The following is a 26,722-nucleotide window of genomic DNA, read 5'->3' as shown; positions in this document are numbered from 1 at the left end:
TAGAACTAAATTCTTATTTAGTTCATTGTATACAATTGAACATTTTGCCAGTTGGACTTTAGTTCACTGTTGGTTGCGAAAAGGATACTGGAACTTTAACTGGACTATGCTTTTGTAATCCAGAAAGTTGATTTCAGTCTTCAGACATCAGCTGACAAGTTGTATTACATGTTCATTTACACCACAAGAATGGTGATCATGTCAGTTCTGCCATTTAAGCCCCACCTTACAGACGTTTAAAACTCATCTGCAAAATTTTGCTCTGGTTAAATAACGTCTATAGTAAACTTTTGAAATCAGACAATTTTTTTTCCACAAAAAATCTTAATAACTGTATTTAAAATGAAATAGTATTTTATATTATTGACCTAGATCAATTTTTCAAAACTCTTAGCATATTACCTTAAAAAAATGGCATTATGTATTTTTTATACTTCAAAATCGGAAGTCAAAGGCTGCATAAACAAAAGCCTTGTACATTGAAAAATTAAAAATAAAATTTGAGAGAAGATGTAAAACACAATGAAATCTTCAAATGACTCAACTAAATCAGAGAAATCCTAAAGCATTTGGTCTTATATGAAGCTTTATTTTTCTTGGAGGGGCAGCTTTTATCATTCCTTGTTATTGAACTTCTTCAGTATATTAAAAAGTCATTCTTTCAAAAAAATATACTTATGAATGGGTACACACACAGTGAACCTATAATATTACTGTCAATGACAATTAGCACACCAAGTGTAGAAAATTCATGAATATGCAGGACAAAGTGCAAACTTCTGTTTTCATTTGAGGTTAATTTTACATATATATGTGTGTATATATATATATTTAAATCAGAATAGATTTTGGCATTTGAAAGGGAAACATGTAGCTACCGGAGAACTGCATGAACATGTAATTTCCTGACATCCATTTGATCTGGGACATTATTTTGATATCATTTTGGTATAATTTTAAATTTATATAAAAGATACAAAAATGTTAATTTTATTTAGTCTTCAGCAACAAAGCTATTAATTTATTATTAAGATTTACTGTAAGACATAGTTGCCTTAGATATAATACCAGTTGCCTAAAGCTAAAAAGCAGTATTAAGTCAATCCTGTGGCAGTTAACAGGTTAGAAAGCAAACTGAGAGTAACTGGAATTGCAAGAGCAAGCCGAGAGAAGACGATGACTCAGGGTAAGCAGGGATGTGGCCTGGGAGATGCAGAAATGTCCCTTTTGGTTACTATTCACCTTACCTCACAAGAAATACATTCCACATAAAGGGAGAAAAGAAAAAAATAAAAACAACTTTATAACCATATACTTGTGGACAAATTACTTTAAAGAGCATGTTTGGCAATGAAACAGAATGAATAAAATACTCGAAAGTAAAATGCAATATTAAGTACAAGATGTAACTGTGTCCAATGTTATTCAATTGAAGTGATGGATTAAAAAAAAAAAGTTTGTTTTTCATGCGAAAATATTCAGAAACAAGATAAAATCCACATATTAGTCATGAGTGTTCAGTTTACAAGATGATGAAAAACAAAATGTGAGGTAAGTAAAAAGCTCCTATAAAAAAAAAAAAGCTTCTATACATGGGTGCATATATTAATAAAGGCCCAGTTTATGCCTGAGTGTATTTAACACTTTAACGACATACATAATCTTAATTATAGAGATTAATTTGTTATTAACATTATCAATTATATAAGTCATTATGTTTTTTAGTGGCTCACTAATTTTTGGGCCATAGTGAAATATTAATTTATTTGAATACTGTATTTATTAGTTAATATTTAATGAGATGGCATTGAACTCACCCATATATGTGACAACAACATTAATCAACTGTATATAAAACAGGTAACTAGACAAAGGCAGCAACAAAGTTTTATTACACCAAACACATTAGACAAACTACATACAATCAACCAACACAATCCCTTCACTTTGTAACAATGATCATTGTATTATTATTGTTGTTTAATAGCTCAGTGAAGGCCTTTGGAAGGCCTCCTATGGTTTCACATTATCTATAGCTAAATACAAAGGGAAAAAGGAAGGTGAATCATTTAATAAACTTTTAAACAATAACAAGAAATTGGTTTTGAAGTTTGAAGAACATTTTACAGCGATGTGATGGATCATTACCTGATATTACAATACCCAGGCTAAGTATGTAGCAGGAAGTAAAATAAAGAATTGAAGAAGCAGCTGGACAAGTTGATGCTGCAGATAGCTATTTACATAACAAACTAAAGTGATAATATTTCTGGCATTAATCATTTGACAACTGTTTCAAGTGTAAGTGGCTAAGCAGAAAGTTTATGGAGTATAGCTTTCTCACTTTTTCAGTCACTTGTCATGTGTAAGACTGATAAGCATTTCCTAAAATTTGATTTTTTAGAAACCTGGCCCTTTAAGATACTCAATCAAAGATGGGGGCTCCAAAACCCTAATAACTGTTGGAAATGACATATACTTTGTTCCCATTTTAGAGAGTCACTTCCATAATAAATGGTGTGGCTTCTCTTAGCGCACTACTTAACAAACTTATTTTAACCATGGAATCATTTTGAGGAATGTTTATTATCCCATGATATCGCTGTGTGACAGGTTCTCTGTAAACCCTTGACTGAGATACCTTTGAAAGTTGTAAAAATTTTTATAGCACACCAAGGCGCTACTATATTGTACAAAGAATGTAGGCATAAGAGAAATGGATATCTCAATAATGGTCTTTTAAAAATCTTGTTTATTGGAATTTCCTTTGAGAATGAGACAAAAAACCTATTTCATAGTTATTACTGAGCTTCAAAATGAGGAACTACATATTTGTACAACTTATGTGCCTCCACCAGAGATGACAAGATGGGGTACAAGTCCTGCACCAGCACTACTATTGGTGGGGCTGCCTGGGGCGTTCTTGTGAGGAGAGTAGTTACACGAGGCTCTGAGGGGAAGAGGACCCAGGCGATTACTAATGGCAGCTATGGGTGTGGAAGGAATCCATGCCACACATTTGCCATCCCTGAACAACACTGTTTTTTTTTTTTTTTTTAATTATTATTTTTTTAATTCCAACGGGGGGGGAAAAAGACTACTAAAGAGGAAAGCAGAGGATGAGGAGCAGAATTCTTAACACATGTACCTGAAAAATTCCTCGTAGCCAGCATAGTTGTCAAGATGGCACCCTATTAAAGGAGTAAGAATATAAAATTAATGTCACTTCTGAAGATGAACCCCTGAGACTACTGCCCTGAAACATTCCTTAAACTTGGAACTCAAACCACTCCCAGAGGTCACCTTTCAGCCAAATAAGAGATGGGCCCGTAACGTAAATAATATCACCCATGAGTACTGTGCTTCTCAAAATAATTCTTCTCTTATTGAAACCAAATGGTAAACATTTACCCTAGATCAAGTATGAGGAGGCAAGTAGTAACAGGGAGGCTATATTAATGGAAACAGAAGAATCAAAATGGAAATAACAAGAACACTGATATATTGTGAAGAATGTAACCAATGTCACAGCGACCCTATAGGAAGGACAAAGTAGAACTGCCCCATAAGGTTTCGAAGGATAGCCTGGTAGATTAGAACTGCTGATCTTTTAGCCGATACGCCACCAGGGTTTCCAAACTTTCACCAAAGGCACATAAAGTATAAAATAAAATAAAATATATATAAAAAAAGGTTACCTCTGAGGATCTTTGACCTAACAAATATAGTCTTTGATAACAAATCTTCTTCTAGCCTTACTTTTAGGTACGGGATTTTGTTTGTTTTTATTTCTTGGTTTCCTGAGAGTAGCAGGCTTATGTCTTCCATAACGTCAGGACTACCCTAATGTGTGTGGCCAGATTCAGACTACCAAATCGCACAGCTGCTTTTCACTGCAGGGAGGAGCCATAGCACACACTGCCACAACAATCTTAACTTTTTCATCATAGGTTTAATTCCAGTGTATCTTCCAAGACTCAGAAAAGGAGTAACAGCAGAACTGAGGTCTACACATTTAAAAGCACTTGCTAAAACTCATTTTCATCACACAGTATACACTTTTTTCTTAACAAATCTACTTCCCTACAAAATGTAAAATTTCTTACCTTTAGTTTTCTTCTAGCATTAAACTTCTTCAAGCAGTCTACAGTCTCCTGTCTGTGCATCATGGAAGCAACAGTAGAACGTTGCTGGATGAAGAGGATGGAAAAAAAAAAAAAACCTTAATTGAGCATACTTATAACATACTAAATAGTAACTTTAAATTCATCAAATCTGTATTAATGGTGTTTGCACTCATATGGTCAACTTTTAAGTGTTCAATTGTAAAAGTTACCCAACAATGAAAAAGACTGATATTTGCCAAGACTGTTTCCGACTAAGATGCAAAATTTAGTTTACAGAAAGTACAGAAATGGATATAATTTCCTAAATCATATGTATTTCAATATGTCTTTAGTCACATTTGTATTGGAATGCCTTTTGTTTCCTTAGCACCATATTTGCTGCTGTAACGTTTGACATTCATCCCGAAAAATTTAGTAACATCTCTAGATTTTTCCCCAATTTCACACTATTTTTCTTAGCACTTCTGAAGTATATTCAGACTACCACGGTTTTATGCTAGCAAAACTCTATTTCCTGTTTCCAATTCTCATGCTTGTTTCTAAAAAAAAGAAAAATTTTTTTTTTTTTTTGTTTCTAAAGCTGCCTAATAAATAACTGAACTTTGTCGTCTCATCTCTTCTTTAGGGATACATTCAACTTTTCGGTGTCATTTTCTTAACTTCTGTTCATGAATATTGTCAACTTTGGGATTGGGAAATGCGGATTCCTTTATATTACTGTAGGTAGTGTTTACTTAGCTACCTACATAAACTGGACTTTAACTATCCCAAATAACATTTTTCACCCTTACAGAACTTGTTTTGTTAAATAACTTGCATCACATACTTATTCATTCTGGGTTTAATCTTCTGCAAAATTATTTTAAGGCCATAAAAAAAATTTCTAAAGGAGAGTTTATTTTTCACTTTAGCTCCAGAGGTCTCTGGAGAGCTCTCACTTACACAGATCCATGGGTGCTTCAGTGCCTCTGCGGCTGTGACACGTTTGGCAGGGTTGATAGTAAGCATTTTATTGATGAGGTCTTTGGCTTCAGGAGTCACTGTGTCCCACTCTGGTGATGGGAACTTCAAAAATATAAATTTATAAAGAGTTTAAAAGTAGACAGACTCAAACAGGGAAGAGCCAAAAATATTGATCATTTCTTTAAGTGGCAAATTTCTTCACAAATTTACTTTTGGTATAAGTTGAATTACATTGAAATACTAGAGAAATCAACATAGATATGCCTCCCTTTCTAAATAAATATATATATATATATATAAATAAAAGAATAACCGATAAGGGACAAACAGATATATTAAATTGTTAAATCCAGCAGACACATTTTAGAATTTAGAAAAATAATTTTCTATTCCTCTCAAAGTATTTTTGCTTTGATGTCAAAATGAAGTTTTATATAACAATCCTTGTAATTATTTGCAAAAATCAATAAAAACTGAGAGGGTGCCACAGGTATCAATGTCATCATACCATTATGCAAGGTTCAACCTGAGGGATTACATACTTCTACAGCCCATGTGTTAACAGCATCAGAGGTAATAAATTAGCATCAATTCCTATGCCATGCCAAAACTGATGCTGCCTGTGGCTGCTTGGAGTGCTGTAGCGTGAGGACTCTGAGGCTACAGGAGCCTCAGCAGGATAGAAAAGTTCATGAATGGAAGCAACTTTTACAACTTCTATTAGTAATTCATTTTGATATTAATATTTCATTAATTATTAAGGACAAATATAATGCCTCAAACATTATATAATAACTCTAAAATACAATTATTAAGATCTTTAGGTTAATTTTTTGGTTAATATAATTCTTTAACCTCGCTTTCACATAATTAAGATATTAAGTAGAAATGCTAGTTTTAATGGGCTAAGAGAAATTTGTATCACATTTGTTTCCAAACAACAGAGAGAATATCAAGCTCTTTTCCCAATTTCTACGTGTTCATAGACAATTTTGAAAAAGAAAGCCACAAGGCCATTGTCACTGCATCATGGAATTCAATTAGTCTGCTTCGAGTAATTACAAAATTAATAGCTTGTGACTCACTGACAAAAGGAAACATGAGAAAAATGATTATCGATTCTTTAATACCTGTGATTTTTTGCCACTTTAATAATCCTCATTATAATTCAAGAAACTCATTTTGGGCAGTTTTAAAAACTCGCTAATGATTAGTAGCTAGTGAAGAAACCCTCAGGTTGTACAATAGCAAATGAGAGGCTGGTGCAGCCTGCAGAAAGGTGGACCTTCTTCTGATTTTTCTAATTTTCACAAAGGCACTTTTCCACATTCACCAAGCAGAGTATCTGCAGGACAATGTCTGCCCAGAGGGGTGCCTAATTCCTGTTTGTAAAGACGGGGAATGTGCTAGCTATGGTCATGTAAATAATAATTTGGCCCATTTATGAGTATGGATAGAATGGAATGCCTAAAAATTCAAACATATATTTTTTAAATTGTTAAGATACACACAGCCATCTAAAAACAGAAAATTTTAACAGAAATGCATTGAAAATATGAGTCCTCAAGACCTGATAAAATATAATACAGACTTTTTATACTAACCCACTGTCAACTCTTCTCACTTCTACATAGCATTTGTAACTTGTTCACACAAGGTGGACCTAATACTGCCTACTCTCCAGGTACATGGAAAGCATCCCCAGACCCTGTACTCTGATTTCCAGAAAGCTGTGTGAGATGAAACCAGAAAAAAAACCAGAGGAAGTAGCAAATCACATTCACAGAAATATTTATCAGGGGAGCAAATTATATCGATAAGCATAAAGTTAATTAGCCCTACAGAGAAAAATAGAGAAATAAATCCTTACTCTTCAGAGTTAGAACTTAATTCATGTTCGTATTATACATGGCTATTTTAAAATATTCTATTTGTAAAGTAAACGTATTAAAATAACTATTTTCAAATATTTTTCAGTTAGGAAACCTGTTCTTCACATAATAGCTTGCAGAGATGCCCATTAGGTTTACAAGGAGAAAAAAAGAAAATCAAAGCTGACACAACAGAGAATGTCCTCAGGCTCAGAGAAGGACTGGCAAAGTACCTATAGCCTGCGGCCCCATATCTGGCCTGCCTCCTGATTTTGTAGTGCTCATAAGCTAAGAATGGCTTATTTCCATTTTTAAATGGTAGAGTAAAACAAAACAAATCATAAAGAAGAACGTGACAGAAACTGTGTATGTCCGCAAAGCCTAAAATAGTACTATCTGGTTAATTAGCAAAAAACTTTTGCCAACCCAACTCTAGGAGCAGGCCCTAAAAAAAAAACAAAAAAAAAACAGAAATTCTGCTTTAAAATCACTGGATTAGGATATAAAATTTAGTTCTATACGATACATGGATGGGTCAATGCAACACACTATTGGTATATAATTTAAAATGATTTGATAGGCATTTGGGAATATAATTCAACTAAAGAAGTAGTAATCATTCCCAAAGCAGAAATAGTTTAATATTTATGTTTTGAAATACACTAAGATTTGAAAATTTTGCAAGCAAAGTCCTTCAAGATGCTTCCCTTCCAATCTTAGGAGATGGTGAGCTAAAAAAGAAACACAAACTGATCATATATGATGCTTTTCTTACTCCTTATTTCTCTTTTCCTAAGAGAGGGAAAATTAATAAGAGGAATTACTAAAAACGAGAGTAAAGACAGCAAAGAGAAAATCCAGCTTTGTCAATAAATGAAAAACAAACCCTCATCTAAAATTATTACATACATCATAAGCTCCAGCCTTGATCTGCTGATAGAGTCTGTGTTGGTCTTCATCCCAAAAGGGTGGATATCCCACCAACAGGATATAGAGAATGACACCTGGAGGAAATTAGCATAGTAAGGTAACGTAAGTTATACAGATACAAATAAATGTGGCTGATCCACAACGATAGAAGCCGCATACATTAACAGAGAAAGCTGGATCGTTGGAAAACTTCAGAGACACATCACGCACCACTCTAAAGCTCTCAGAAGAGGGTGATTGCTCCTTCTCCCATTGCTCAACACCTCTGATAATATGTGGCAGTATAACATACAGGCCGAAGAATTCAGAAAGAGGCACGGCAGGGCTATAGCTAAAGATGAAACTCACCTGTCATTCTGGATGACACATTCTTTGGCTTCCCTTAACTGTTGGGCATATATGACCTTTCTGTACTCTGCCCTATACAGAAGCTACGTGATTTTAGTCACTTCGTAGACTGACATTTGAAACTTAACGTGTTATGCTATTTTCTCATACTCATTTTGCTGGCAATTAGGACAATCTGTTGAGTGATGGTGCCCTAGTTATAACTTCATGCTCTAAATAGTTAGGCGCCCTGGAAGTGTGGATATTATACAAAGAGATGTTTCTTGAGTGATCTTAATCTTCAGAATTAGAGTTTTTCGATAAAACGACTAAACCAGCAATACCACAGAACAGTGTATATTACAGGAGAGGGATGGGGAGAGGGTGAAATTGCACTTAAAATTCAAACTTTTAAGTTTGAATCATAGAACTTTTGCCAATTCAGTCGGTGATCATACAATTTGGTAACTTTTTCATAAATATGCAACTATTTTCAAATTAATTGAATATCTGATTTAACTTTTATTTATTTTTGTATTTACAAGCTTTTACTTTTCCTTGAATTTCCATTTTTGTTAAAAAAAAAAAAAATCTGGAGATATTTTATCTCCTGGGACTATTTTGACACCCTGGTCCCCTCCCTTATCATCACATGTCACCAGGGGCCTATCTACGGACAATAACACCTCTAGCAATTAGTGTAAAATCTCTCAGTGATCTCTCACAGCTGGTGATGGAAAGTGTGCTGGCCAACAGAAAGTGCTCACTGGTGCCCCGAGGCGCCCTACCTGCTATGCCTTAGTTATGCCTCTGCATGCCACCCCCTTCTTTTCAAATACTTTTATGGCCCTGCTTAAAATCTTTGGTTTCTTTTCTAGCTCATTATCTACTAGGACATTCCTCTGACCTCTCTGGCAGAATCCCCTCAAGCTGTGGAAACCTGAGAGAAAAGTAAGACAGGTGGAATTTTGCCTCGGCATGCTCTGAGACTCCTTTTCCCTTGGTTTCTTTGCCTTTTCTTGGTTGGAAAGATCTAGTCCGCTGGTCTTGACATTTTTATACAACACACACCACTTCAGCTAAAATGGCTGTTAAACAAGATTTAATCACCCTAGACTTTTATAGCTTGCTTCAGGAAATTAGTTCAAAATTGAGTTTTTTTTAATCAGACAACTTTTGCCAATTCAATACTCCATGGGTGTAGGACCTACTCACAGCAACCCCAGCAATCAGCTGTACAACCCCAACAATCAATGCGACCCCTCCATCAGTGTTAACAATCCCTCCATCACTGTTAACCACCCCTCGTCCTGCCCCTGGCAACCACCAATAAACTTTGGTCTCTACACATTTGCCTTTTTCTGTCTTTTTATATAAGTGAGAGCATACAATAATCGTCCTTTTGTGATTGGCTTATTTTGTTCAGCATAATGTCTTCAAGCTCCATCCATACTATAGCATGTACAAAGACTTCATTTCTCCTACTAGCTGAGTAAGTAGTCCATTGATTTTTAAAGTCATGTGAATCACTACCAGAGTAAAACATTTTAAACAAGACTCTTAAGTAAAGAAAATAAAAGAAGGCTTTTACATCAAAACTGAATTATTTCACCACAGTGAAGTTAAAAAAAAAAAAAAAGAACATGAAAAAACTGCAATATATTGGTAACCTCACCTCTGCCATATCAAAACAAATTTTCTATCATTCATTACATTATAGAGTTAATGTGCATTCATTTAAATTTAACTTCGTATCATTTCTACTATCCGACGTAACAGATGCATCTAATGATGATGATGATGTAATGATGATGATAAGTATCTGTGTTTGAGTTCCTGGGATGCAAGTAGAAAAGAGATTGTGCCTAAGTAGTTTTAGCCCTCAGCTATGGCTCAGGGGGTGAAGGAGAAAATTTGTTTTGCCGTGGCATATCTGGAAATGACATATTTGGAAATGATGTCATGACATCTATACTGAATCTGGGTATTTTTCTAATTACTATCTGGAGTTAGGCCATTATAAAGTTATAAAACAGACTCATAACTGAGACATTTAGCACTCTGAACCCAGACTACGACTGCAAACACAGCCCCTAAGGATGTTCATTTTTGTGCACTATGTCTGCAGTCCTGCATTATATTACATGATGTTTGGTTTAATTAAACTTCATCTTGATGTTGGTGGAAGGAGTGGGGGGTATAGATAAGATTAACCATCAGTTCATTATAGTATTCTCCCTACTTTTGTGTATGTTTCAAATTTTCTATAATAAAAAGTTAAAAGACTATTTTTACAGTCATTTTCCTGTAACATTTAAAAACAGAAGCTGAAACTAGTTCTCACTATCTTATGATGTATCTGTGTTTGGGAGATCCTAGAGATGTTCTAATAAGAGTTTTGAGATGCGCTGATTACTGATGAGGTAAGAGTCTACATTATCAATATCCTTCAAAACTGATTTTAATAAAAGCTAGAGTTAGAAAAATGATTAAACCTCATAATCACATTAATAATTAAAACATTCTAAAGGCTCTTAGGAAAGGAGAGATGACAAAGCAATGTTGAAAAACTCTAAGGAGTCAACAGAAAGTTAAAGGAATAATTTAATCAAGACATGCACTTAATACTCAGTAAACAAAAAGGTACTATGAGCTTCTGTGGAATCCTGGTGGTGTACTGGTTAAGAGCTCGGCTGCTAACCAAAAAGTCAGCAGTTTGAATCCACTAGCTGCTCCATGGAAACCCTACGGGGGCAGTATCCTGTCCTGCTATGAGTTGGAATCGACTCAACGGCAACAGGTTTGGTTTGGTATGCTTTGTGAGCTTCTGTGCAAAATGCATGAGGAGAAGGAAATGTACAATTAACTCTGCATGACGAGTATGACTCTCTTTTATCTTGTTGTAATAACATATTAAAAAATCACCATATAATTCAAATATGCAAAGTACTAAACCAATACTCCGTGATCTAAAGGGCCAATGCTAGGTAGAATAAAAGATCTAGAAGAAGATCAAGGCCTAGAAGACAGGAAGTTATTTTTCAGAGGATGGAGACAAATCTGTGTCATACAGCAAATTGACAGGCCTTTGGGGACCAGGCAGCATGAATGCCGGTGCCTGCATTGTGTATGAGGTGGGGCTGCGAACCAGTGGAAAGGCATGCGTCCATCTGTTTGATAGGTACAACTGCTACAAAGAACAAAAGCATCATGTTACTAGTTCTTTCAATTACTCAAGGGAAGGCAGAAACTGAGGTTTTCAAAAGAAATCTCCTGATAATAAATTATAACCATAAATATATATGTCAACACCAAAAAAACCCAAAAGGCTAAGGCATCTGTGGATCACTCATTTGCAACTTCTGCCATATTGTGTAAAAATCTTAAAATAGTCAAAAAAACATGTAACACTGAGTTACTGTTGTAAAGGGGTTTGCAGTTAGGTGGGATAGTGCTTCTCAACCTGGGTGTACAACACAGGGCAAGTTTATTAAAAGTGAAAATTCCTGAGCCTCATCTTAGTGGATCTTTTTCAATGGTTCTTAAGTGGGTCCCATGAAAGCATAGTTTTGCATGCTACAGCGTGTGGTCTATTGTCCACAACCTGGAAAACACCAAGTTAGGGAAACCATATATGCTATAGCTAGAGAGACTTAAACAATATTTGAACTCAGTGTAATAGGTTAAGGAGCCCTGTTGGCGTAATGGTTAAGTGCTTGGTTGCTGAAAGGGCACCAGCTGCTCTGTGGGAGAAAGATGTGGCAGTCTCCCTGCATAAAGATTATAGCCCTGGAAACCCTATGGGACAGTTCTACTCTGTCCTATAGGGTTGCTAGGAGTTGGGTTATTTTTTTTTGGTGGGGGGTTGGGTGGTGGTGAGTAAGAGGTTCTTGGCATAGGCCATGAATGGAGGTAAGGCCTCACTGGTTGAAGACTGATAAGAACAAGGGTCATAAAGGATGAAAGTAGAGACTTCTAATTATGAGGTACACCTGTGAGGCCAAGCAAGGTAATCACAGAACTGGCAGTAGCACCAAATTTCCAGTAGGCTTGGGATTTAAAAATGGTAAATATTCTCTGGTAAAGTGCCTGATGGTGACTTATCCCAAATGAAATAGAAAAAGGCCAAGACCCAGAAATCACACAGCTGTTGAATCTAAATTAACCATGCAAGAAAAGAAGAAATATATTCCACAATATTCTGTAGGTTTGTCAAAAGTCATGGTACATTATCTGGCAACCACTAATTTATTATCACTCATAACTATTCTGAGTTATTTCTAATTCAAATGTGATTCAGATACAGTTATATCTAATTCAGTTATAGTAAGGTGAGTTATATGTAAGTATGTGTGTTTTGGCTATGTTTATAAGCTTGTATTTATTTTTTTAAACCAAGCTATAGAAAGAAGTTCTGTTAAAACCCAGTAATACAATGGCATCAATAAACAACATTTGCTCATGCCATTAAGAAATTATGAAAATGGCTATATACGCAGGAAAGTCAGCAAATCAATTTTCTGTTGTTAATGGCAGAACACGAGGCTATGTTCTTGCTTCATTAGTGTCTATTATTTACTTTTCGGTAATGGACTAGTTGCTTTCAGAGACTGAGTACAGGTCAGACCACGTCAGACCATACTCTGGTGGATCACAAAAGCAAGGTAATAATGGTAACACTAGAGATTTCCTATGTGGAGATAATTGCATATTTCTAATACAAATAATGCACAGATTTCTTTTAGCCATTATATCAACACTGTGCTTTGCTTTACTCTGTTGCCAAGTGCCAAAAAGACAAAGAATCTACTGTCATGAGTGCTCACACCCAAGGGTGGACAATCCAGATCTTTCTCTCAAGATATGCTATAACCTAAAAGCAACTGAAGAATATGTATATTACTTTGGTGATTATTACAAAGGTGATGACCAAGGGTGCACCATCTTAAACGAAGTTAAAGTGAATTTAACTTTCACACAGTACCTGAGTGCGGTGACATATAAAAATGGTAAAACAATATTCCAAATCCATAGCTGTGACCCAGAAATGTAACAAAAGGCAGAAGAGTAGATTATGATATTTCCTGTAGTGGTCATTTCCCCCAAATATGTGATAGCGGAATACCTAAGACATTTCCATAGCTAGCTGCATTATTCCAAGTGCATTTCTCGGCTTGCCGTTAAAAGATGAACAATGTCTAAAGAAAATTGGAGTTGGCAGCAAATACATACTCTAAATGGGACATGGCTTGTCATGAAGGAATTTGAGTACAGGTCAGACCAGGTTTGCAGAACACTGCCTAAAGAAAGCAAAGGTTAGGATACAACTGAGCAAAGCAAAAGGTGGTTCTGCCAATGGCAAAATTCAAGTTGAAATCTGCGAGATGCCCTATGGGTCTAACCTTTTTTTTTAAATAGGTTTAGTTTCTAAAGAATCCTTCACGAAATGTACGTATGCTTTCATATTTGTAGTGTGTATTTAGAATGCATGCATGTATCTATCCATCTATTATCTATCTCTGTTTTTACTTATAGTTTTTAAAGAGTGTCATATAGCTCAGACGACAAAGAGAAAAACAACTCGTCACCTACGATTCTTCCTTCCTGAAGCCAAGATGGTTAAAGCTTTTCTACCCTGTAAGTTACCTCACATTTCAAAGATGTGAAATCATATTACAAGGAGATAGTTCATTATTTTAAAAGGTTAGGTATACAAACCATATTATGGAAATACACTCAAACAGAAAATCCAGACATCAAGTATACTCAAAATATACCAAAATGGTATTAAAATTGAGTGTACTGTGTTTGGTGAGTTTAAGAGTGATTCTAAACTCTGATGATAGATATATCAGTAGATTACTAAAAAATGGAGATTTGCACCTACCGCAGATCCACTAAGACAGAGGACCCATGTCGGGGTTTGGACATTTCAACATGTACAGAATTCCTAAGTGATTCTGCAGCACAGGCAGTGAAGAATCCCTGGCACAAATTATCTTTTTTTGTTGGTTCTTTTTAAAGGATATGATATTCTCCAACACCGACAACATTTTCACATTATAAAAAAAGATTTCTAAGAACCAAAAAATTAAAATATTTATTTAAATTTTTTTAATGAACAAAATATGACTCAGGCGATATGAAATTTGTCCAAATTAAAATCTTTTATGGAACAACAACAACAAAAAGAATTTAAAAGTGAATAAAGAAAGCACGTTGGGAGTGTCTGGTGTTCTGGTAATTAGACGGCGATATCATTTTTTTTATCATAATAGTCATCTGATGGTCATAACAATACTGCTGAGTCATCAATGTAGAGTCATCAATGAAAGATTTTTCTTCTTCAGTCTATTATAAAGCTATACATCAGTTATTTATAAAGAAACACTTATTTTCCACTAGTAACAGTGATAGCAACTAAAATTTATTATACAGGCAGCTTCCAAGTTATGACATCTAAATTTCGGAGAAGTCAATTCGTACTTGCCCTTTAATGTTATGCGATTTTGCCCTCACTGTGAAATGACTGAATCAACCTCTACTCACAACACATTCTTCATCACAATCATCTCCACTTGCTGCATGTGTAGCTTTTAAATCACTGAAAAGGCTTCAAGTCTTTTCTTGCACTAAAGTAAGGCTACATACGAACCATACCTGTTACCTACTTACAAATCCAACTTAAAGGCACAGTTGGGAATGGATCTCATTCATAATCCAGAGACTGCCCATATTAAAAAATCCTCTCAGCAGGATGAGGCAGGTACTATGTTATCTCCATTTTATAAGAGGAATCTGAGATACAGAGTGACTAAACAACTTGTGCCAGGTCACACAGCTACTGAGTTGAAGAGCTGAGGTGTCTTCTTAACCACTATACATATTGCCTCTTACCTATGAGACAGATGGGTAGGAAGATGGAAAATAGAAAAGGAAGGAGGAATAAAGTAAAAGAGGGGGAAGGAAGCTGGAGAGAGGGATGGCCTTGACCATCTGAAGTAGGCAAACGAAGCCTATGCAATGCCCATTATCTCAAGTCCTCCTTTCCCTGGGCCATGACCAGTCTATACCACGCTATCTCTCTAGAGCTCAAGGGCCAAATATAGCACTCTAGCTACACTTTCTCTAGACTCTGTCCTCCACAAACCCAGTGTTGCCTGCCTGTCTATGGGGGTACTTTGCAGCTTTTCAAATTCATCAGCAGAAACAGATCGGTGCTAAGAGCTGACTTATTACTGAGAAGGAAAATGTTTGAGCTATATGCCACTAACATTTAGATTTGAACAATGACATTTTTTGACAACCCCCTGACCCAAAAGCATTTCAGCATTCATACTTAGAAGATATCCTGAGGTAGGCAAGAGGAAGACACACCTAAAATTTTACCCTTTAGTTAAATGGCAATTCCAACCTTTAGAACAATAACGAATATTTACACTTAAATTGCTTTACAGTCTGTCATGCATTGAACCTTGTCCCACCAAAGTATCTGTCAACCTGGCTAGTCCATGATTCCCAGTATTGTGTGATTGCCCACCATTTTGTCATCTGATGTGATTTTCCTATGTGTTGTAAATTCTATCTCTATGATGTTGATGAGATGAGATTAGCAGCAGTTATGTTAATGAGGCAGGATTCAATCTACAAGATTGGATTGTGTCTTGAGCCAATCTTTTTTGAGATATAAAAGAGAGAAGCAGAGAGACATGGGGACCTCATACCACCAACAAAGCAGTGGTGGGAGCAAAGTGCATCCTTTGGACTCAGGGTTCTTTTGCAGAGAAGCTCCTAGACAGAGGAAAGATTGATGACAAGAACTTTCCTACACAGCCGACAGAAAGAGAAAGCCTTCCCCTGGAGCTGGCGCCCTGAATTCAGACTTCTAGCCTACTAGACTGTCAGAGAATAAACTTGTTTGAGAAAGCCATCCACTTGCCGTATTTCTGTCACAGCAGCACTAGATAACACGGCTGCTAACCAAAAGATCGGCAATTTGAATCCACCAAGTACTCTTTGGTTCTATTCTGTCCTATAGGGTTGTTATGAGTCGGAATCAACTTGACAGCAACGGGCTTGGTTCTTTTTGGTTAGATAACTAATATACAGACTATAAAACACCTTCATTTAGTATACTCTACCTTGGAAACTCTGGGGGCAGTTCTACTCTGTCCTATAGGGTCGCTATGAGTTGGAATCGACTCGATGGCACTGGTGGGCTATTAGATCCTCATATGATTCTAACTTACAGTCACCCCATAGGACAGAGTAGAACTGCCCTGTAGGGTTTCCAAGGCTGTAAATCTTTAAGGAAGAAGACTGCCGCATCTTTCTCCTGTGGAGCAGCTGGTGGGTTGGAAATGCTGGTCTTTTCATTAGCAGCCAAGTGATTTAACCACTGTGCCATCAGGGCTCCTGGAATTGTAGATAGGATAACATATTCCTATTTTACAGGTAAAGAAACCAATTGAGGGACGTTAAAGAGACAGGATTAGTAGGTAGAAAGCAAGACTGGGCCTAGACTTTCTGACTTCATATATAAAACTCTTTTCATTTAACTGCTTTCCTACGCAGGGTAGTAACTCTGAAAGTCCAAGACTCATCCAGTTTAAAAATCAATCACCAAGTTGCAGTTGCTAAGGAAATAATGTTGACAAGAAATTTAGTGTTGGATAATCTAACACTATGCAACTGTGGTGATGCATTTGTTAGTTCCAAAAAAAAAAAAAAAAGATATCTAAAAAGTTATTTTCAGAATCAAGGGAAAGTTTTTTATCGGCTCCTTCCAGGCTTGCTGACAAACACAGAAGGCAATGAAATGTGTGTGCAGTATGCTAATACCAAACTACGGTAGATAAACACCTATTTATAGACTTGTAGCAGTAACATGAAGGCGCAGTGGTTAAGTGCTTGGTAGCTAACCTAAAGGTCGACAGTTCAAACCCACCAGTTTCTCTGAAGGAGAAAGATGTGGAAGTCTGTTTCTGTAAAGATTACAGCCTTGGAAGCCCTGTGGGGGCAGATCTAATCTGTTCTATAGGGTTGTTATGAGTCAGAATTGACTCGACAGCAATAGGGGTTTAGTAACACAATATAAGGGATCTAGGGAACTAGTTGGTATGGATATTCCCTAGTAGAAAAATGTTTCACGATATCCTACAGTATTTGTTTTATTTTGGCCCTATTTAAAGTATATACGTTGACACAGAAATTGCATTCTAGAACTGTGGTAAAAATCATCCAAATTACGTGTCTTTGGGCCTGCACAGAAAACTGATTTAATTAGAGTTGGTTGCTAAGGGGAAAAGGATCTAGTTTTATCCCAAGGTGATTTTTGTCCTTGGCCTGGGACTTCCAGGTCATACCTGAGAATCTGTGCTGGTGAGTGGGGGGCTGGCCAGACCAGAAAAGACTCACCTGGGAGGCTGATATCAACTAGCCTCAGGAGGCATTATTTAGCCTATCATGCAGGACTGGCCAATAAAAGCCTGGAACCCTAAGATTCATAGCCCTTCCTGGCTAAGAGGTTCCCAGTTAAAGAAAAATTTTACTTTAGGGAGGATATTGTATCCCTTGGCACATAGAAGCTCCACCCTGGGAACTCTCCCAAACCTCACCCTACGTGTCTCTCTGTTTGCATGTTTTCTGCTATAATAAATCTGTAGTTCTACATATTGTATACTCTCCATGAATTCTGTGAGTTGTTTCAGAGCATTATCGAACCCAAAGGGGCAGTAGGAGTCAGTCAGTCAGAAAAGTAATGGTGTCGTGTGGACTCCCTAGCTTGAGGCTGACATAGTGAAGGGGCAGCATCAAATTTGTGGCCAGCAGGTCAGAACGCTGGGGTATTGTGTGACTTCTCAAACCTGTGGCTGATGTCTGCCTATTTGGCAATCTCAAGGACAGTGTCCTTTTTAACTTGGAAGCTCTGACTTAGCTCTGGGTGGTTAGGGTAAGAGTGAGAGTGCCATGGGGGTAAGTGGTGACGAGGATGCAGAAAGGGGAATGTGAGGACTGGATTTGTGCTGATCCTTACTGTGTAGCTGCTAAAGGCTAAAACAGAGTTCGCTTCCCACAGGACAGTTTCATTCTTTTCCAGGATCCACTACTTCACTCTGATCCCTGTCAAACATTTTGGGCAAACATGCTATTTGTTGTAAGAGCTGACTGAATCAGATGAGAAGGTAGTAGCATAAACACATAAACACTGTAAAGGATATTCTAAGTCTGTGTTTTCAAAGTACTTCCATGATAAGTAGCATTAGCAACACCTGGACCCGTGTTAAAAATGCAATCTCTCCCACTTCAGACCTACTTAATCAGAAACACACTACTCTGTGTTCAGACAAGCCATCCAGGTGCTTTGGTGCATGCTAAAGTTTGAGAACGTCCACCCTAAGTTAAAAAAAAAAAAGATATTTTTAATTATAGAAAAGCTTGAAAATATGACTCCTTACCGCATGCCCACATATCCACTGGCTTTCCATAAGGATCTTTACGTAAAACTTCTGGAGAAAGGTATCCAGGTGTGCCAGCAAAACCTAGGGAAAACAGACGTTAATGAGTTAGAGCAGACCTAATGAAATCAATATAAAGTGTGAAATTAAGGAAGAAAACCTTGTTTGGTCTTCTCTGATACTGTGATCGTCAAAACAAAACAAGGATCTCAGAGTACTAAAATAATGTAGAACAGTCTCCCCTCTCTCCAGCAGTACCAACACTAGTCCATCCTTCCTTCTGGCTTATTAGAAAAAGAAGACCTCTTTTTTTGTCTAGATACGAAGGCCAGTCTCTCATGCTGCATAGTTAATGTGTGTACTAAGCCCATTTGGTTAGTAGTTCTTATTATTTACTCAGGAGTTAAAACTTGAAAAGAAATAAGAAAATTAAGGCTATGGTTAGAATCTTACAAAAGATGATAGTTATCAGGATACCCAAATAACTTTATTTTGAGGGGTATTTACCTTTTACAGAATGAAAGGTTCCAAAACATACACTGTGAGGACAAATTTAAGGCAAATTTTCTGTAAATATTTTTGAAACTGAAGTAGCGTAGTCTATTTTAAAGAGTGTGAGAGGGAAAGGAGATTGAGAATAACAGAAGAAATTACCAGGTGAATAAATAAGGCCAAAATACATCAAAGAGCTCACTGTGTGCTAATAATCAGTGTGTACTTACAACTGGCAACTAAAGAGAAGACTCAGGACTATTCAGATGAGTCACTTTTGAACAAGTATCAACTAGACTTTTACCTTAAGAAAGAGATGCGGTAAGAGAAACTAGATGGCAAAAGAAAGATTCATTTTATGTAAATCAATGTAGAATTCGATAAGGTACAATTAGGCAATGATTGATAGTAAATATGTAGTATAATATTTCCCCTTATTTCTGAAAATAATTATTTTTCAAATAAAAAAGTTTACTAATAGAAATTCCAAAAATATTCTCATTTAGAAGATTTTTTCAGGCACACACACACACAAAAGGGAAAATCTGTTTAAAAGAATATGTAATTGGGAATTCCTAAGGCCACAAATCATTGATGAAGCACATTATTTACTGGAATGAAAAGTGCCTAAGAAAGGAACTTCTTCCCCACCTCCATCACAAAATTTATACTTAAGTACAAGTAATGTGTAAAGGGCTATAAAAATAAGCATATATACAATAGCCTGGTTTCTCCAAACTTACGTTAGAAAATGAGGCAAAGGATTTATTTTATCTTCCCTCCCCCATTTTCATCATCTTTTCTTTTTTGTTTGTGTTGGAAGACGATGGAGTGGACAATAAGAAAGGGCTCCAAGAAAAGACCTCTACATTGTAGCTTAAACTTTTCATGGACCACAGGTGATCCACTTCTACCTTCACTTTATTTGAATAAACCCTGCTTGGTAGTTGTGAGGTAAAAAGAATCACTGAGCAATAACAGTGGTCCCACTGCCTCAGGTCTGAAGATTACCTCAAGAAGGGATGTGGAGTTGGTTAATTCCAAAGTAGGTCCAGGGACACAGTAATTTTAAAGAGCTTCTCAGTGTTTCTGGTATTCCACAACTATCCTCTCACTCATTTCAGCCATCTCTCTCCAATTCCTCCCAAGTTGAGACACTGAGAATCCAATGAGAAACCAATGCCAAAGTCCAGATTAAATCCAACATTCTTAGTCTTTACTTCAAGATTCTTTAGCACCTGGTTCCTCTCATTCATCTAACATTATTTACTCCACTTCTGAACTTAACGTGATTAATCTCTTTAAGGGTCCTTGAAAATGGAATTCTCGTTCTTTGCCTTGACGTTACTTTTCCTGGTCTATGAACCATCAATTTTTTTCTCTACCTTTTCTGTATCACAGTGACCCAGTGTGACAGAGTAGAAGAACTGCCCTATAGGGTTTGCTAGGTTATAATCTTTACAGGAACAGATTGCCAGGTCTTTTCTCCTGAGGAGTAACTGGATGGGTTTGGAACCACCAACCTTTTGGTTAGCAGCCAAGCGCTTAACCATTGCACCACCAGGGCTCAATCACTATGAATCAGAACTGACTAGATGGCTCCTAACAATCTTTTCGCTAATAGAGGTGGCTCTAAATTATTTCCATCTTAGAGATCTCCTTAGCTATCTATCATTTTCAGTAGTCCTTTCGCACTCTGGACTCTGAACATCCTTTTATATACAATCTACATCTTCTCTTCTAGAATTAGTAAACATAATGTATATCTTAAATAACTTAGTAGAATACTTGATGTAGAGCAGGAAACGTTAACTATATTTCCCAGAGGTAGAAAAAATAAGGAAGGAAGTAACTACAGGAATAAGAAGTAAAAAAATCATTTTAAATGTAAATTATTACAAATCTCTTCTGGAGACCAAAATGTTGGCCCTAGAGAAGCAAGACAGATGGGGAGTAAAACTCCCACTTCTCCAGTTAAATTGTTGTTGAAGTACCTGCCAGAGCAATGACTTTTAAGACATGCATTCTAAGGGAATATGAGCATACCTACTCCTATTTAGTACAAGCATTGGTTGGGCAGCCAGTGGGGGTACTTATCCCTAAGAATATTAAAACGTACTTCTCAATGCATGAACCTCAGAACTGTGCAATGCATCTTCCTGAATACAGAAATATTAGAGGTACAATAAATACAGCTTTTATAGAGGGAAATTAAACTAGTAAAAATCTTGGTAATACAACGATGTATGTTCTCAACAGGGGAAATGAAACGAAGCTTCTTGTCCTGAAAAACCAATAAGAATATCAGAACACATTTTAAAAAAAGAATTATTTACTGTTGGAAAAGAGTCCATTAATTAATCACTGTTATACTGTGACCTAGTTGTTATTTAAAAATATTAATATTTTAAAAAGAGATATAACACAGCAACCAAGCAGTTTAAGCAATTCTTCCATTAAGTAAGCATAATAGTCATTCTTTTTTCTAGCAGCAACAAAAAGTTAGAAATGTATGGCTAATAGCATTTCCAGTCCCACAGGAGAAACAGGCTAAGTCTGGATATTTCTCTTGATTAATCTTCTAGCCATCTGAGCAAGCATAGTGCCAGAGTGTATCCCTTCTAGCATTTTTGGTTAGTATATCAGGGCTAGGAAGAGAGAAGTGGACATGGAAAAACAAACAAGCACGTATATTCTGGACATAAACACAAGAATTAAAAAAGCTTCTAAATATGCCTTGTATCCTTTTTCTTTGTAATGGACACCTTCCATATAAAAAATTATGCAAAAAAGCTGAAGTTCTGGCATTCTCTCTTTTCTTATTAAAGTTACCAAGCTATCCCCCCTACCCGTTGCGGTCAGCCAATTCTGACTCATAGGGACCCTATAGGACAGAGTTGAACTGCCCCACTGGGTTTCCACGGAGCTGCTTGGTGGATTCAAACTGCTAACCTTTTGGTTAGTGGCCAAACGCTTAGTCACTATGCTACCATGGCTCCCCTCTAGCCATTAATATTAAATTTAAAAAGATAAAATTAACCAAATTTATGAGACTATGACAGGAGATAAATAAATATTAAAAAGTCATTCATATTAAACCATGCCCTTACTCCTAATACCAAAAATAGGTCTGACAGTACACCCAAACGGTGTCTCCTCTTCCACTGTTTAGCTTACCATGAAAATCTGAGCTTGAGTAGAAGCTCAAAAAAAAAAAAAAAACTTGTGTATGTCTTGTAATCTTGCAAACTATGGTTTTCTACACTTCTGAAATACTGAATTTTCTTACAACTTAGACTGTATGTCTGAAAAGGCATTGCTCTAATAGGTACTTAAAAAAACCAGAAAACCACTGCTATCAAGTCCATTCTGACTCATAATGCCCCTATGGGACAGAGTAGAACGGCCCCATAGGGTTTACAAGGCTACAAATCTTTATGGAAGCAGTTCTACCACATCTTTCTCTGGAGGAGAGGCTGATGGGTTCAAACCATTGACCTTTTTATTAGCAGCCAAATGCTTTAACCACTGCATCACCAGGGCTCCTAACAGATACATTAACATCAACTTAACTGCTAACAGCCCTATGCTGAAGAAGCAGGGGTTTTACCCCTGATCTTGTTTCTCTGGGGCCAGCTTGCTTTTAGAAATGAACTAAAACTTGAAAATTAGTGCACCTTTCTTAGGATACCACTGCTTCCACTAACTTGATAGTTTCTTACTCATTCACTTAACAACTGAATATTCAAGAAACTATGATATTGTGTTTAACGCCACTATGATTTTTTACAAATTAGTGGACATCCAAGAATTTTCCTTAACTACTGTATCACTTAGTCTCATACCAGTCCTGTAAATAGTGTTTATTATCTTTACTTTGTAAAGAGGAGGCTGACCTCATGGAGTTGGAGTGAAACTGACCTGCACAATACCATACAGCTACTAGTAATTAGAGCCAGGATATATACTCATGCATTCTGATTCAAAAAGCTGTATTTTTTCCACTACACACGGTCAAGCCCTCAAACAGCTTGTGATCTAGCAAAGGAGATAAAACGCAGATGGATAATTTTAATACAGTGCACATGTGATCAGAATGGGTACCTGGTTGAACTGGGTAGATGTGAGTCTTTATACTTTTTTCTCCACATCTAGGGCCACTTCCATACTCAACACTGGTTTAGTTTTCAGAATCAGTTCTTAAGAAGTCATCAGGAGAAATTTAAGGAGCTCAATCCCAACACTCTTGTAATCATCAAGCCAAGTTGCTGATATTAATTCTGAGCAGGGGTGGATTATCCAATGGGCAAGGTAAGCATCAGGCTTACCTGTGCTTACTTAATAATCTGTAGTGAATAATTCACATTATCCCACATGAAATTATTCACTACAGATGATCTGGTAAGAAAATTGACTACCATGCTTACCTTGCTTATTGGATAATCCTGATTTTGGGTCTCAGTTCACATAATAAGGCTTCTGTCTTATTGTTATCCAATCATCATTTTGTACCCTGTTTTGCCAATTACATCCCTAGGCTCAAGTCATTATATTGGTATCCTGCCTTACACCCTAACTTTCATAAGTGGGTATGATGGGTAAGGTTATGTGCCAACTTGGCTAAGCCGTGATTCTCAGTGGTTTGGCATTATGTGATGATGTAGTTTGGTGTTATGTAATGATGTAATCATCCCCCATTTTGTGATATAATCACCTCCACGAGGTGATCTATGTGATCAGTAAATTGTAAAGAGAGTTTCCTTGGGGGTGTGGCCTGCATCCAATATATATAGCCATTCTGGAAGAGCTGTCTTGTTTTTGCTCACTGTGGATCCTGCATCTGGCTTGTCGTCATCTGACCTCCAGTTCTTGGGACTTCAGGCAGTAGCCTGCTGTGTGCCCTGCCAATTCTGGGATTTGTCAGCTTCTGCAGTCCCATGGGCCAACAGCTTGCTGTTTAACCTGCTGATCTTGGGTTCATCAGCTCCTGCAACAAGGTGAGTGATAGAAGCCTCCAGCCTGATGCTTGACTGCAGATTTGGGACTTCAAGCCTCCATAACTGTGTAAGCCATTTCCCTGAGATAAAAATCTATTTATATATAGACACTCACTGGTTTTGCTTCTCTATAGAACCCAACCTAAGACATTTGGTACCAAGAGTGGTTCTAGAGAAAACAAAATGGTAAGGATGAGGTTTCCAAATTGGTTCTCAAGTCTGGGTGTCTTAAAGGCACTGATGTCTCTGCCTCTAGTGGTAAAGAGGGCACTGCTAATCCATAGCATGAGGTGGCAATAGAAATATGCAAAATATCACCACCAATAGAACAAATATGTGGGATGTGGTCAGTGGTTTGGCTGGATGGTCAGGAATTTGGAAGGAACATGATTGGATAATTGGTGACAAGAAGGTAGGGGGAAAAAGTATGTGGATAAACCTATCTGAATGAGCCAAAGAAGTGAAGATATTTGTGTCTCATGTGAATGTTCACCAAAGAGTGACCTTGACAGAGGAGGATTTTAACAACCAAGTGGACAGGACAATGTGTTCTGTGGAAACAAGTCATCCTCTTCCCCAGCCACTCCTATTATTGCCCAATGGGCTCATGAACAAAGTGGCCACGGTGGCAGGGATGGGGGTTATGCACGAATTCAGCAACATGGACTTGCACTCAACAAGGCCGACCTAGCTACTGCTGAGTACCCAATCTGCCAGAGACCAACACTGAGTCCCTGACATGGTACCATTCCTCGAGAAAAAAGGCAAGAAACCTGGCGGAAAGTTGATTATATTGGACCACTTCCATCATGGAAAGGGCAGAATTTTGTTCTTACTGAGATAGACACTTAACTCTGGGTTTGGATTAGCCTTCCCTGCATGCAATGCTTTTGCCAAAACTACCATCCATAGACTCACAAAATACCTTATCTACTGTCATGGTACCCCACACAGCATTGCCTCAGATCAAGGGACTCATTTCACAGCAAATGAAGTGTGGCAATGGGCCCATGCTCACGGAGTTCACTGGTCTTACCATGTTCCCTATCATCCTGAAGCAGCTAGCTTGAAAGAACGATGGTATGACCTTCTGAAGACAAAATTACAGTGCCAGCTAGGTGGAAATACTTTGCTGGGTTGGGGCAATGTTCTTTAGAAGGGTGTGTATATTGTAAACCAGAATCCAATATATGGTGCTGTTTCTCCCATAGCCAGGATTCATGGTTCCAGGAATCAAGAGGGTGGTGATGGAAGTGGCACTGCTTACTATTACTCCTAGTGACCCACTCATAAAATTTTTACTCCCTGTCCCCACGACCCTATGCTCTTTGGGTCACAGAGGTGTTAGTTCCAAACGGAGGAATGCTCCCACCTGGAGATACAACACTGGTTTCCACTGAACTAGAAGCTAAGAATGCCACCTAGCTACTTTGGGCTCCTCATACCTCTGGATGAACAGGCAAAGAGAGCTGTTGCCATACTGGCTGGTGTGAGTGATCCCAATTATCAAGGGGAAATAAGATGGATATTGCTTAATGGGCATAAACAACAGTATGTCTGGAATACAGGAGATCCCTTAGAGTGTCTTATTATTAACATGCCCTGTGTTTAAAGGAAATGAAAAATTACAGCTGCCCATTCTGACATGACTACTAATGGTCCAGACTCTTCAGGAATGAACATCTGAGTCACCCTACCAGGCAAAGAACCACAACCAGCTGGGTTCTTGCTGAGGGCAATGGGAACACGGAACGGGTGGTGGAAGAAGGTAGTTCTAAATACCAGTTATGGCCAAGTGACCAGTTGCAGAAACGAGGACTGTAATTGTTTTTACTGTTTCTTCCATGTTTTGTTATACATGTATGTGTGCATAGAAGATTATCTAAATCTCCAACCTGCAGAACTAATTCTAGTCCTACCTTCTTCCAGTTCACAGTAAACTGAAAGAAGTTTATTCACATGTATTACATGACAAACCAAGGGGCAAGTCTGGAGATATTCAATCTACCTGGGGGATAAGGAGAGACTTAATGTAAAACGTAGTATTAAACTTGGAGGGAGTGTAGACAAGAACACCAGTTGGTTACTACTGAAACAGGGCAGGCAGCAGAAAATGAGGTCCTGAATTAGGCTGTTGGCAAAGAGAATAGAAAAAGGCTGCAACACCATTCATTCCCATTAACCTGCTGGGGAGCATGAGAAAGATATGATGAGTCCTGGGAGCCAGGTGTACATCTGAGGAGATGCGTATGTCTGGCAATACAGAGAAACATTTATACATAAAACAAGAGGTAGCCATTTTTTCAGTTATTCTGTTTTTGCCTTTTATTTTATTTATTTTTGTTGGTGTTGCTGAGAGGAAAAATGATCAGAAGTGAATGATATTTAAAAACAAAATTTAACCTCAATGCATCAAAAGTGAGAGAGAAACAAGACCAAAGCTTGGGAGAGACTCCGTTTTAGAAGACTACATGAAAATGGGCTAATACTGGTATGTGGCAGAGAAGTATAAAAAAAGTCAGTGGATAAGATAATTAATCAGGCTAAATATTGAAAAA

The 26,722-nt window shown here is 37.2% G+C and overlaps 1 protein-coding gene across 11 annotated transcripts in view; it reads right to left on the bottom strand.

Annotated features, from left to right (window-relative positions):
- CAMK2D (calcium/calmodulin dependent protein kinase II delta) overlaps positions 1-26,722 on the bottom strand; it is a 368,604-nt gene that overhangs the window by 67,595 nt on the left and 274,287 nt on the right. For all 11 annotated transcript variants that reach the window (XM_064285421.1, XM_064285416.1, XM_064285415.1 and 8 more), the window contains 5 exons: positions 18,676-18,759; positions 7,871-7,965; positions 5,070-5,192; positions 4,107-4,190; positions 3,149-3,191 (listed from right to left, as the gene is read on the bottom strand). In XM_064285421.1, coding sequence (XP_064141491.1) covers positions 3,149-3,191; positions 4,107-4,190; positions 5,070-5,192; positions 7,871-7,965; positions 18,676-18,759 — 429 coding nt within the window. The remainder of the gene's footprint in view (positions 1-3,148; positions 3,192-4,106; positions 4,191-5,069; positions 5,193-7,870; positions 7,966-18,675; positions 18,760-26,722) is intronic.

This window comes from Loxodonta africana, chromosome 5 (assembly GCF_030014295.1).
Source record: "Loxodonta africana isolate mLoxAfr1 chromosome 5, mLoxAfr1.hap2, whole genome shotgun sequence".
In the NCBI taxonomy this organism is placed as follows: Eukaryota; Metazoa; Chordata; class Mammalia; order Proboscidea; family Elephantidae; genus Loxodonta; species Loxodonta africana.
This window is presented reverse-complemented; position numbering and strand designations above follow the sequence as displayed.